Consider the following 13521-nt stretch of genomic DNA (forward strand, 5'->3'; position numbering starts at 1 on the left):
CATGTTTTAATGTCTTCAATTTTTTCTCCTAGATGTGGGAAATGGGCTATGGGAAATAATGATTTCTAAACATATAAATGAAAAAGAAAATATTTCTTTGGAACTGCTAACTTTTTTTATATAAACCAGACATTAGTGTTTTCTGAATTATAATATTTTATCTTCTTTTATGCCAGAACTTATGTATCATTTCCAATTAACATTCACAGAAGACTGGAAGCTACTCACAAATTGAGATAGAATCTAGAGAAAAGAAAGTGGTCAGGTTTATTAACCTGTTTTACTGTCTACATGGTGTCTTCAAGTCAGAGTTTAACTATAATTATAAAATTTAGCTTACAAAATAAAGATATAGATCAACTATAGCCCAATACTTGGGTAATAATTACTTCAGCTTTATTTCTAAATAGGAATTCTGAAACCAGGAACAAAATGTTATATTTATGTATTTGTTAAAAGAATAGGAATAAGTTTTATAATAACCAAAGGTATATGAAATTAGAATCATAGGTCAGTAAGCACTATCATCCAATTTAAAAAAATTTTTTTTCTGATAAGGGAGTAGAAGAAAGAATAAACAAATTTCAAGAAAAGAGGTGTATAAGTAATATGATTTGCTTTTTTATAATTAGTGAGGAAATATCAGAGTAAGAACTTTGAGACTTGGCCAGATTAGATAATTATTTTTTTAGTAGAAAGTGATACCTATTTTCTTATTTCTTCTCTATTGCCTTATTTCACAATTACATATTTGTTCTATTATGAAACCAAACACAAACACACAAACAAGTATTTTCACTAGTTTTATGTAAATTTGGAGACATTTTCAGATGGAAAACTTCAGAGAGAACTTCCACAAGAAGTTCTCTGCATCCTTTTGAAGTTGATTCAGTAAGATGGGAAATCGTTTACTTAAGAAAGTAAGCATATAAGGAGAGCAATTAAGAACAGAACTGGGAGGAAGAGCATGAGAAGAAGATTAACATTAAACAGGGACAAGAGGTGGGAGGGAAAGGGAGAGAGAAGGGAAATTGCATGGAAATGGAAGGAGAACCCTCATTGTTATACAAAATTACGTGTAAGAGGAAGTGAGGGGAAAGGGGGGAAAAACAAGGGAGAGAAATGAATTATAGTAGATGGGGTAGAGAGAGAAGATGGGAGGGGAGGGGAGGGGAGGGGGGATAGTAGAGGATAGGAAAGGCAGCAGAATACAACAGACATTAGTTTGGCAGTATGTAAAAATGTGAATGTGTAACCGATGTGATTCTGCAATCTGTATATGGGGTAAAAATGGGAGTTCATAACCCACTTGAATCAAATGTATGAAATATGATATGTCAAGAGCTTTGTAATGTTTTGAACAACTAATAAAAAAAGAGAAAGTAAGCAGATTTTAACATACACAACAGTAGCTTTCTCTCTCTCTCTCTCTCTCTTTTAGGAGGGAAACACTTGGCACTATAACTGCAGCACATATGAGTGTGTTAAGACTGAAGAAGGAGCAATAATTCTGAACTACAGTATGGTTTGTCCCCCTTTTAATGAGACCGAATGCAAAATGGTTGGTACTTTGTTATGTCTAAGAAAACTCCGTATTAACTATAATTTAAAAATATCTGAGGTCATACTTATATTGTGGTGTATATTTTATAGTGCATGCTTTATTTTTTCACCTAAATAAAAGTTCTATTTTATTTCCTTAGTTTGCTATTTTAACTTCTATATGGTGATCCAGATTGGACTCTCTGAATGGACACTTTGCTATCTCTGGGTTTTCATGTGTAGTCAAAAGATTATTGAAAAGTCCTATGCTCAGCAAACCTAGCCCACCTTGTAATATAGATTCATAATTGAGTTTAGCCATTTTTTTTTCGTAGCCAAATGGCCAGATTCATGATGTCGTTCACTTTTTTTTGATATGGAGATTGAACCCAGATGCACTTAACCACTGAACCACATATTCAGCTTTTTTCTATTTTTTATTTTGAGACAAAGCAAGTTGGTGAGACTTGTTTTGAACTTGTGATCCTCCTGCCTTGGCCTCCCAAGTTTCTGGGATTACAGGAGTGTGCCACAGTGCCTGGCTCATTTCGCTTTTTAATGCATGCTGGCCTAGGTGACACTTGCGTTAGGTTCTTTGAGCACAAGCCACTGAAGGACTTAGTATAGCATTGTTGATTCTTTACCTTTGCCTTTCAAATTATCTATTCTCTCAGAGAAGAGTCTATTGAGAGAATGGATTTCAAAAACTAATATAAATTTTATTTTAAAAGATTTTTTATGTTTATTTTTTAAAGAGAGAGAGAGAGAGAGAGAGAGAGAGAGAATTTTTAATATTTATCTTTTAGCTTTCGGCGGACACAGCATCTTTGTTTTGTATGTGGTGCTGAGGATCGAACACGGGCTGCATGCATGCCAGGCGAGCGCGCTACCACTTGAGCCACATCCCCAGCCCGATTTTTTATGTTTTTAATTATTTAGGCAATATTTATCCATAATTAAAAGTGAAATTCATTCAGTTTTATAGAAAAATAACATAATTCCATTGATTATTTTTCTAAGAAACACCCTTTTACTGCTGATGGCTGGTCAACTAACTTTAACATGGACTTAAGTCACAGAATTAAAGCACTGGAATTAAACTTAGGCATCATCATTCACAGACTCATTTTTAAAGAATAAATTGCTCTTTTATTTGAGTTATAATTAGAAAGTAAGTAAAAGCAATTAGTAATTACTATGAGAATTATAAAAGCTAATCAATAAGATCTTGTTAATTGAGCCTTACACAAGAGCCACCATAAGGAATGGAATTTTTATGAATAATAAGATATTAAAGAAAAAGATATGGTATTTAACAATTATATTGATAAACTCAATTTAGTCTAAAAGTGTAGTTTATATTGGAGGAGTTGAAAAAATATAATAACATCTATTTTTATCTGTTATTATTTTGCTTTGGTAAAAATATTTTGAAGTGTTTGAAACATTTTTTTAAAGAAGCATGTTTTTTGCATTGTTTTACACATTATTAATGTAGAAATAATATGATTTTAAACAAAATATCAGCTCCTAAGAAATTCTTATTAGAAACAGTTAAATTCCAATCACCTTTCAATAAAGGCTTTGTGATATTTGATTAAAAAATTGTGAAGAGTTAAGTTTCCAATTTCTGGTCTAGGAAGAAATACATAAACTGTATATATTTTTTTTACTTTATTCTTTTTCTCTTTTCCTAGAATGAAGGACTTGTAAAGCTTTATAATGAAGGCTGTTGCAAGATCTGTAAGTGAAGACATATTACATGCAATAACTTGATAGATTAGTTTTAATTGCTCACAGTGATTGTGGTTTTCTCATAGGATTCGATTCCTATGTTACAGAGGAAAACAGATTTTATAAAGTACATTATTTCAACCACATTATCATGTGGTTGATAACTTTTTAATTTAATCTTTATCTTCTGCAGTTTATATACAATGTTTTTAATTTAGATAAATTTTAATTTTATTGTTAGAAATTTCTTTATTATGGAATCTCCCAAAAGGGATTGCATAGGATTTTAATAGATTTTAAATTTATGAGTGCATCATGGTCAAATTTTCTTGGAACATTCTGAACTATATAAAGTTAAACAGGTAATGGTGAGAATGGCCTTGGGACTGCAGTAAGGACACAGATAGTACAATGTATTCCAGATGTATTTGAACATGTCTGTGGTTCTATACTTTTGGGAAATATCATTTTAGTGAAGTGTATTTAAATCGTACATATAAAAGTTCCCATGGTTATATTGATAATAAAGTTATGTGATATATTTTATGTTTGTTTGAATTATAAGGTTTTATTTCATAGTGATTTTGTATATTCTAAGGACTAAAATAGAATAGAGGCATATCCATGCAACTATTTTTCTTTTTTTAAAAAGTGTTTATGAATTTTTGTCAATATAAAAATGGAAGATCTTAGAAAATTACGTTAGTAATTTAAAAGTTGCTGAGGATGCTTTGAGGAAAAGGGCAAAAGAGTTCAGGTTAATAATGTCATGATATAGGGCTGGATTCTTAGATACAAATTGTCATGCTTCTCAAATGAAATTTCTGAATTTCATGAAGCGGTAAATTCCATAAATATGTAAGAGTAGTCTTACCTATTCAGAGCTGTACAGTCTTACTGAAGTAAATGTTAAAATGCATTAAAATAATGTTGCAACCGAGCTATAATATATACCATGGAACATAATAATAATTTTAAATTAAAAACTCTCTTAAACTTTCTGCACAATATTTATTCCTTATGAAAATTCAATAAAATAGGTTTTAAAATTATCCTGATGTTCAGTTCAGAGAGTTAAGTAACTTGTTCTTATCAAACTTCTGTGACTGAGGAGGTGCTGAACTATATACGACCAAGTTGTATTTGCATGATGTCTGAAAAGCCAAATTCAACAAGCATATGTATAAAAAAAGCAAATAGTCCAACATAAAATGGATTGATGACTAACTTGTCATTGGATTAATTTCTACAGCAGCTGTGTGATAAAGTACTGCAAAGTGGTGGCTTAAACTAGAGAAATTCATTGCTTCACAGATTTGGAGGCTAGAAGTCCAAAACCAGGATGTTGGCAGGGAGGCTTTCTAACTGGGGCTGTGAGGGAAGAGACGGTTTGTCTCCTTGCATTGTAGATGGCTGTCTCTGTGTTTACATGGTGTCTCCTCATGTGACTGTCTCCAAATTTCTTTCTGTAAGGACAGCAGTCATATTAATTAGAGCTCACTAATGATCTCATTTTCACTTGATGACCTCTGTAAAGACCTTGTGTCCAAATGAAGTCACATTCTAAAGTTCTAAGGGGCATAGGAATTTTTGGAGGTCAAAGATCAGCTGATAAGAGTTATATTGCTTGGACATTGAGGATAGCATAAAATCACTTATGTATTTTTAATTACTGGAGATCTTAGATACACACTAATTATTTTTTTTCTATTCATTAGAAATAGCTATTTTTCATTCAGTGTTTGCTGAATCAAATGAAAACTAATGTGTATCAAATAGTCATTGTATCATGAGTTCAAGGAATGAAATTTTACTGTAAAATCTGAAGAGGTTTATATTTTATTTCTCTTCTACTTCTCCCATGTCTAGACTCTTAGGGATGAAATGCAGGCACACAGAGAAGCATGTTATAATGTGAGGTCCTGGTTTTTATAATCCCATGTTATTTATTAGAGAAGTGAGCATGTTTATTTTATATGAGGGCAGACAGGGGAATATTGGTGTGACTAATCTAATGAACAACCATTGACCTGCCACACATTGACACTCCTAAACCCATTACAGATAAGACCATAGTTAGTCTTTTCAGCCTTCTGGGAGGTAAGGATGGTCCCTCTACAGGTGAGATCAACAGAAGTTGATCTCCTTAGTAATGACTTTAGACCTGTCCAATGCCTGGACCCAAGATCTTTCAACTCTACCTGGCTCTTAAAAGTTATAGATCAATGATAATCCATATTGGTTTCTCTCATTTTATATGTAAGGACTTGTGAAGTAGTTCTGTTTTGGCTTTAGAGAACTTGGTCTGTGGTCTGTACTTTTGGGTGAACAGACTGTGTTGGAGAAATTATGGAGGTTGGTTATTATAGCGGACGCTGTTTAACAAAATGGGTCACAGTAAGGTCTCTGAGGAATGAATAGGAAATGCCTCTTAGTACAAACAGACTCTGCTAACAATGAATTAATGCTGTCCCAGTTTCATTTGTTGAATGAATTAATTTATCAAACATTTTTGTATTGAGCCCCTACATGTGCCAGACACCCTTTTAGGCACTGGGACTATAATAATGAATGAAATAATATCTGCATGGATAGTGCATATTACCAAGAAAAGGGGAAAAACATTAACTGCACACATATATACTGATGTATAAAGTAGTGATGAGTGGTCTAAAGAAAAATAGCACCAGCCAGGCACAGTGGCGCATGTCTGTAATCCCAGTGGCTCTGGAGGTGGAGGTAGGAGAATTGTGAGTTCAAAGCCAGCCTCAGTAAAAGTGATGCGCTAAGCAACTCAGTGAGACCCTGTCTCTAACTAAAAAAATACAAAATAGGGCTGGGGATGTGGCTCAATGGTTGAGAGCCCCTGAGTTGGATACCTGGTACCCCGACCCCACCCCACCCCCAAAAGAAAAATAACATCAAATAGAAGAGATGGAGAATTAGAGTAGTTGGGTTGCTAATTTAAATTGGGGCTTAGAAACTGTGTCTTTAATGAGATGTCATTTGAGCAGAGACTGAGTGTCCTAAGGGAGACATGCAAACAATGAAGAGTTCAAAGCAGAGGTAATAGCAAAGCATGGCTACGACACACAGTGAGGGAAGGAGAGGGATAGGCAAAAGAGGGTAAGGTAACTTTTAGGTCATGGTAAAGATGATTTCTTTCTTGACTATTCCTTTTCATTGGGTTTACAAGAGATTAGGAGGGCAAATGAAGTAATTACTGATGAAAGCACCTCAAGACACAAAATAATCTGTGCTCTGCCAACAGCACTGAGCCTTGGGCCTTGCTGAAGTAGAGCAGTCAGGGAAGAGGAAGAATCAGCATAGGAGACTGATGAGGAGCAAAGTGAATTAAGGAGGATAGAGTGATGGACTGGATCTGATGCTGCCAAGAAGTGATGAGGACTGAGATGTGGCTTTGAATTCAGCAATTTGGAGGTAGTGGGTGATCTTGACAAAGATAGGTTAATTCTAAACAGTCTTAGCTACTCATCTCTCCTTCGACCAGAGTGGTTTAATCAGGGTCTACTTTATATGATGGGATTTCACGTAAGCTTTTATTTCAGATGAAGACTTCGTGACTAAACTCATTTGAAAATTGGTAATATAATTCCATCCTTTTGCAAATAAGGAAACTCAACAGAATGATTCAGTGACTTTCCTAAAGTGGCAGAGCAATTTAGAACAAGTGAAGTGAGAATCCTGGACCTTTACATCCTGATTCAGGAGTTATATCCACTACCATACAATATTAAATATACATTCTTGGGTGCATAATCTATTGACAATCTGTCATACCCAAATGTACCATGAATGATTACAAAATATTTTCACTTAAAATCCTAAAATATCATCACAAAGCCATAAAATCAAGGATGACCCATCCATACATTTCAGTATGATTGTTAAATAATTAATTGCATTTTTGAATTGTTTTATGTTAATATTTGGTAAGATAATGTGGCTTTATATCTCTTAATTTGTATTTTAAAATTGATGTGTAAATGTGTTTATGGATTATTTATATATATGCTTATACATATCATGGCTCATTCCCAAATTAATTTATATATACACACATACTACAATATAGATTCATTTTAGCATTATTATATGTGTGAAATAGTTTTGATTTATGATAATGATATCTTTTATAAACCAAGAAGTTTAGAAGTAGAAATAAATAAGTATAAAGCTAGAAAATATAAGAATTTATTTAGAAAGTAAAAATAAATATTGCATATGGAATGGAATTTTAAATTTTAAATTATTCATTTAGTTAATTAAATTATTGTGTAAAGTAAAATTTTAAATATCTTTTAATACTGGAATATATTTTATATAAATATGTAAAATTTCAAATTTAAATATACTTATGTTTAATTAAATTAAGAAACAATTTTACATGGCCCTTTGATGAAATGTGTTCTGTATTTTATCAGGCAAACGAGAAGAAAGAATATGCCAGAAAGTGACGATTAAATCAGTCATAAGGAAACAGGACTGTGTAAGCCAAAGCTCTGTAAGTGGAAAATATCATTTGTTACACAAAGAAGGTGTGCGTTTCTAGAAGCATATGTGTCACTAACCCATAGCACTAACAAATTTATATGCCAATAAAAATGCCAACATACTATGTTCAACTTTAAGAGAATTCCTATATTCAAATATTAAATATTCTCTTTGTGAAGAAGTATGACTTATTCTTAGTATAAATAATCAACAGCTCTAAATGATAATTGCAATCCAGAGAGATGGGGATTAAATCTAAATGTATTTGACCATATGTTGTCTTATACAAAATTACATATAAGAGGAAGTGAGGGGAAAGAGGAAAAAATTAACTCTGCAATTTTACTCAATGAAAATAGTCATAGTCATGTCTGCCCTCTTTCGAATGACTCAATTCAATTTCCTACTTCAGTTGTGACATAACACAAGTGACAAGAGAATGATTAGATTGTGATTAGCATATCCCACACATCCATCTAGATCTGTTTGCACACTGATGCTTTGAGTTTTGTCAGTGTTGCTATTTTGGGCATTATTATGGAAAAGCTCTTGACTTCCATGAGTTTCAATGTTTTATCTTCCACAATCTTTTAACATGCAGGAAATCGAGGGTTAAAGTGGTAAGGAAGAAAGCCTTGCTTTCATCTGACTTCTTATGGAACATAATAATAATCAGTGTTTTTAAATTTTTAAGATAATTTTCCTTATTATATCTCCTTACAGATAAATGTTGCATCATGTGATGGAAAATGCCCATCTGCTACCATATATAACATCAACGTTGAAAGTCACCTAAGATTCTGCAAATGTTGTCGTGAAAATGGAGTACGAAACTTGACCGTGCCTCTGTATTGCTCAGGAAATGGCACTGAAATTATGTACACTCTCCAGGAACCTATAGACTGCACATGCCAGTGGAATTAAAATCTTGGATTCCAAGAACTCTGTACATCATAATGTCAAATTCAGTTAAATTTTATGACCATTATTTAGGCACTTGGCAGACTTACACTGTTTGACAATAATGTGTTTTTAAGACTACTGGCATTTTATAGTTGGTACAAAATATATACAGCTCCAAGGGCAAAAATCAGATTTATTAGATTTATTGCTTCATTTTAGAGAATCAAATGATCATAAATTGTTCAGTTGAAATGCTATTATGTTTATAACTGCAGCCCGGCACAAATCTGGAATGGTCCCATTAAATAGAAGGCTATTTTGCAGAATTCCTTCAGTTTCACTCATGAGTTTTTTTTTTTTTTAATTTGCAGTTTTCCAAATCTATACAGATTAAGATATCTTATAATTTCTACTGTTTAGTTTGATAAATGTGAGCAGTTAAATTGGCAGCTAGATAGCCTTAAAGAATTGTGTATTTAGAGACAGATCATAAAGCTATAGGATTTTAGGTTACTAAAATGAATATTAGGGCTGGGATTGTGACTCAGCGGTAGAGCGCTCGCCTAGCACGTGCGGGACCCGGGTTCGATTCTCAGCACCACATAAAAATAAAGGCATTGTGTTGTGTCCATCTGCAAAAAAAGATTCTCTCTCTCTCTCTCTCTCTCTCTCTCAAAAAAAAAAAAAAAAAAAAGAATATTAGGGATTTTATTGCAAAGTCCTCTCGTTTTGCAGGTGTAACTGATAACCAGAGAAGACTTATGACTGATGCAAATTCATTCAGCATAACAACATGTAGAATTCATGTTAATAGCTGGATTAATTTCTAGGCCTCTTATTCTATCATGTGTTCTTTTATTTTGAACAGCTTAGTAAGGTGTCTAAATCCAGAATCTTTAATTCTTAAGGAGTTTTCGTTGGCCATAACTAAAAATTTAAGTTCAATATGTTTATAAAAATGCCACATATACATTAATAGTTATCTCAGTAGTAAGGAGCAGGGAAATAGAGCATCATTTTCTTAATAGAAGAAGGATATCTTTAGCTTTTATTTTTTGTACCATTAAAACTGCTATTAAAGTTGTTACTAGTTAACATTTAGTTAGATAATTACTGTATCACTGACATCTGATTTTTAAGATGTATTTGCATACTATTGAAACTGAGTGCTATTTTGCCATTAATGCTGCTGCTTTGCCAACAAAGAGAAAATTGAAACTAACTGAATGTATTAATAATTTTACAATGGGATGCTACACTTTTTAATACAGTAGATTATTGACATTTGCAAGGCATATGTCCTGAAGTCTTTGCCAGTTCACAAATTCTTTGCCACCTAGAGCACACAGTTATCTCAGTTTCTTCCTTGGTAAAGAAAGGAGTACTTACTGAGTGTGAGGGGCAAAGGATGTCGAGCATCAATAAGAGAACAGTAAAATGACAGTGAGAAGCAAATGCTTGGGTCTAATAAACTAGGCTCAGGCTTGAGGGAGGTGATTTGCTTTCACATACTAATGTTTCCACTTCACAATCATGCTTCCCAGAACACTGCAATTTATCTTGGATCTCCATGGTTACTTAGAAATTGATAAAAGGATTAATATTGCATCTGCAAAGTCCCTGCATCTACTGTGTATAAAAATGATTTATCTTGTTTAATATAAATGTTTTCTGTAGACATAAAACATCTCAATCTCTTTGCTTTTTATTAACATATTGATTGAAATAAATGTTTTTGTTTAAAAATATTAACATTGTACTTAAGAGAAAGTGTTATGTACCTCAAATAGAAGTGTGTAATGTTGTATATTATCTATTGCCCATTTTAAAATTTCCAATCTGTGAAATATTTGTTATTAAATTAAAAATATTAAATGATCTTTAAACATATTTGTGGGGAAAAGGTAAAAATTCTTTTAGAACTTTGTGAATATCCACCAAATATAACAAATAACAACTGAGGCTCTTCCATGTTACCGGCACTATTTTAAACTGGAACACAGGGAACACAGGCCAACAAAATGAACATAGCCCTCACCTTCATTAACTTAGAGTATAGGGAGAAAGCATACCTTAACCAGCTGTACATATGTGGAAGTTCAAATGGAGACCCCCAAACTTATTGGAATGTAGTATAAGCTAAAGGAGCCTTCAAATCAGCAGGATGGCATAAGGGAGCTTTCTATAAATGGTGTTGAGACAACAGGATAGTCACTGGGACAGAGAAATTTGGATTTATACATCCACTGAGATTGGGATAAACTCTAAATGAATCAGTAATTCAAATGTTCCAAAACAACAGGACAGAAGTTCTAAAACAGTTATAAGATTCATTATAACCTTAGATGGAAAGGGCTGTTCTCATTCTGACTCAATATCTAGAAGCCTAAAAGAAAAGATAAATAAATTTAATAAGAAAATTGGAAACAAGCAAAGTCTTCATGGCAAAAAAAAAAAAAAAAAAAAGTAGAACCAAAGAGACAGTATTTGCAATGTGTCACTGACAAAGTCTAGTATTCCTATATGGAAAGAGTTCCTGAGAAAAATCACAAAAGGGAATAATTGATGAGAAAAACTTGTCATATACTAATAGTTCCAAGAAAAAATAAATAATACTAGTAGACCCTTTAACTACAACAACAACAACATCAAGAAAGCACACTTTTAATAAAAGCACTTCACATTTAATCTACACTGAAATACAGTTTGTCTCCTACTGGATTGGTAAAAATGCAGAAGTTTAATAATATTATTTTTTAAGATACTGGGAAAACAGGCTCTCTCATATGTCTTTGCTGATGACACAGAATCATAGAAATCTTAAGGAAGACCTAGTAATATATACTAATATTAGAGGGATGTTGTGTTTTGATCAAACTATCTAGGATATACATTCTAGACAGGCACCTGTACAAACACAAAATGGTACTTTTATAAGGTTATTAATTGCAGCATTGTTTGTATTGAAAAAGACTGAAACTAACCAGCAGAGTCGGAATAAACTGTTAATTCATATAATGTAACACGATGCAACTGTGAGAAAGAATGAAGAAAATTTATATATTGATGAGAGTCAATCTCTAGAATATAGTTTTAATTGAAAAGATATACTATAGAAATATTGAACAGCAAAAACAAAAGCAAAAAACAAACAAAAAACCATGCAGAAAAGTAGGTTTTGTTAAAAGAAATAGGGGTCCAAATAAGAGAATGCAATCCTTTTTACTTCATATTTACCTGGGGTAGTAAATAATGGGCTATAGGGCACAAATAAATAGTGGAGGTGGAACAGGGCAGATGGAGACTGAATGGAAACAAGGCTTTGCCATGTGGACCTTAATATAACTTTTTTACTTATAAACTATGAACACATCACATATTCTGAATATTTAAAGTAAATATAGAGAAAGTAGATACTAATATAAAGAAGTAAACAATTTTAAGTTCTTTTATAAGGGATTCTGTTACATTTCTCAGCAAAGGCATATATTTCACTGTGATTTTCTATTTGTTTTTGAGCTTTTTTGTGCTAGACCATGTACTTACTTTGGACAGTGTCACTACTTTTTTGAATTCCCAGTGCTTTGCACATAATAGTTGTGCAACAAAGCACCACAATTGTACATATTTATGGGGTATAGTACAAATTTGATTCATGTATATGGTGTACAATGATCAAATCAGAATAATTAGCATTTCTGTCTTCTCAGACATTTATTATTTCTGTGTGTTGGAAACTTTTGGACTTTTCTAGTTATTTTAAAATATAGTATAAATTGTAAACTATAGTTACCCTACTGTGCAATAGAACACCAGAATGAATACCTCCTATCTAACTATATTTTGGTATTTGTTATCTAACCACTTTCCATTCCCATTCCCCTCTTTACCTTTCTCATTCTCTAAGGAACACTGTTCCAACTCTACTTCTCTGAGATCAGGGTTTATTTTTTTTTTATTTTATTTCTTTTAGCTTCCACAAATGAGTAAGAACATGTGGTATTTGTGTTTTTGTGCCTGAGATATTTCACTTAACATGATGAACAATTCTAAATTCTGACAAATTCTATGTTGCAAGAGTAGAGGTTGTGATGAGAAAGTGACAGCAAAATCTACTTTAGACTGAGTGGACAGTACCTGGGAGTCTCCAAAGTAAGCCATGCATAGGACAAGTAGAGTCAACCAAGAAAGCATTTTTCAGCAGAGAACAGCACACATTAAGGACTTGTGGGAGGGCAGAACCGGGTAAAGCAGGGAACCGATAGACAGTGAAGTGTTTTTGTGCATTTTGGAGTAATTAGAGTGGGGCATGTATTGTAGAAGATGCGGCTACGATGTACTGCAGATCCAAATAAAAGCAGAGATATAGGTAAGATGTCATTGCTGTAGAAAAGGTGAGAAATGGTAGTGAGTACTGATAGAATAAGTAGCATTCAAGATATATTTTGGAGGTAAAGACAAAAGTCCTTGGCAATCATTGTGGTGAAAAAACAAAACAAAAACAAAAAACCCAAACCGTTTTGAGAATATCTCTGCATTTGATGAGCAGATGGGTGGATGGAGAATGAAAACCTTGGAGAGAAAGGAACATTTTTGGGGATAAGAGGGAAGATCTAGAATTCAATTCTAGTCATGTTGATATGGCTATTAGACGACTGAATGGATTATTAAAACGTGGCCCTTTCTTTAAGTCTGGTGGCAAGAGACGACCATGATAGCACAATGCTACAAGAATGAAGTTAGATAGCATGAGAGTACAGTGAAAGAAAACAGGACGCATGATTAAGAACAGAAGACGTTTAGAGGTCATTTTGGAAAGAATAGTTA

General features: G+C 33.0%; 1 protein-coding gene across 4 annotated transcripts in view; it reads left to right on the forward strand.

Annotated features, from left to right (window-relative positions):
* Otogl (otogelin like) overlaps positions 1–8715 on the forward strand; it is a 124159-nt gene extending 115444 nt beyond the window's left edge. For all 4 annotated transcript variants that reach the window (XM_076853147.1, XM_076853151.1, XM_076853148.1 and 1 more), the window contains 4 exons: positions 1442–1561; positions 3240–3285; positions 7722–7801; positions 8515–8715. In XM_076853147.1, the coding sequence (XP_076709262.1) occupies positions 1442–1561; positions 3240–3285; positions 7722–7801; positions 8515–8715 (447 nt within the window). The remainder of the gene's footprint in view (positions 1–1441; positions 1562–3239; positions 3286–7721; positions 7802–8514) is intronic.
* The last annotated feature ends 4806 nt before the right edge of the window (positions 8716–13521 follow it).

This window comes from Callospermophilus lateralis, chromosome 4 (genome assembly GCF_048772815.1).
Source record: "Callospermophilus lateralis isolate mCalLat2 chromosome 4, mCalLat2.hap1, whole genome shotgun sequence".
NCBI classification, from domain to species: Eukaryota; Metazoa; Chordata; class Mammalia; order Rodentia; family Sciuridae; genus Callospermophilus; species Callospermophilus lateralis.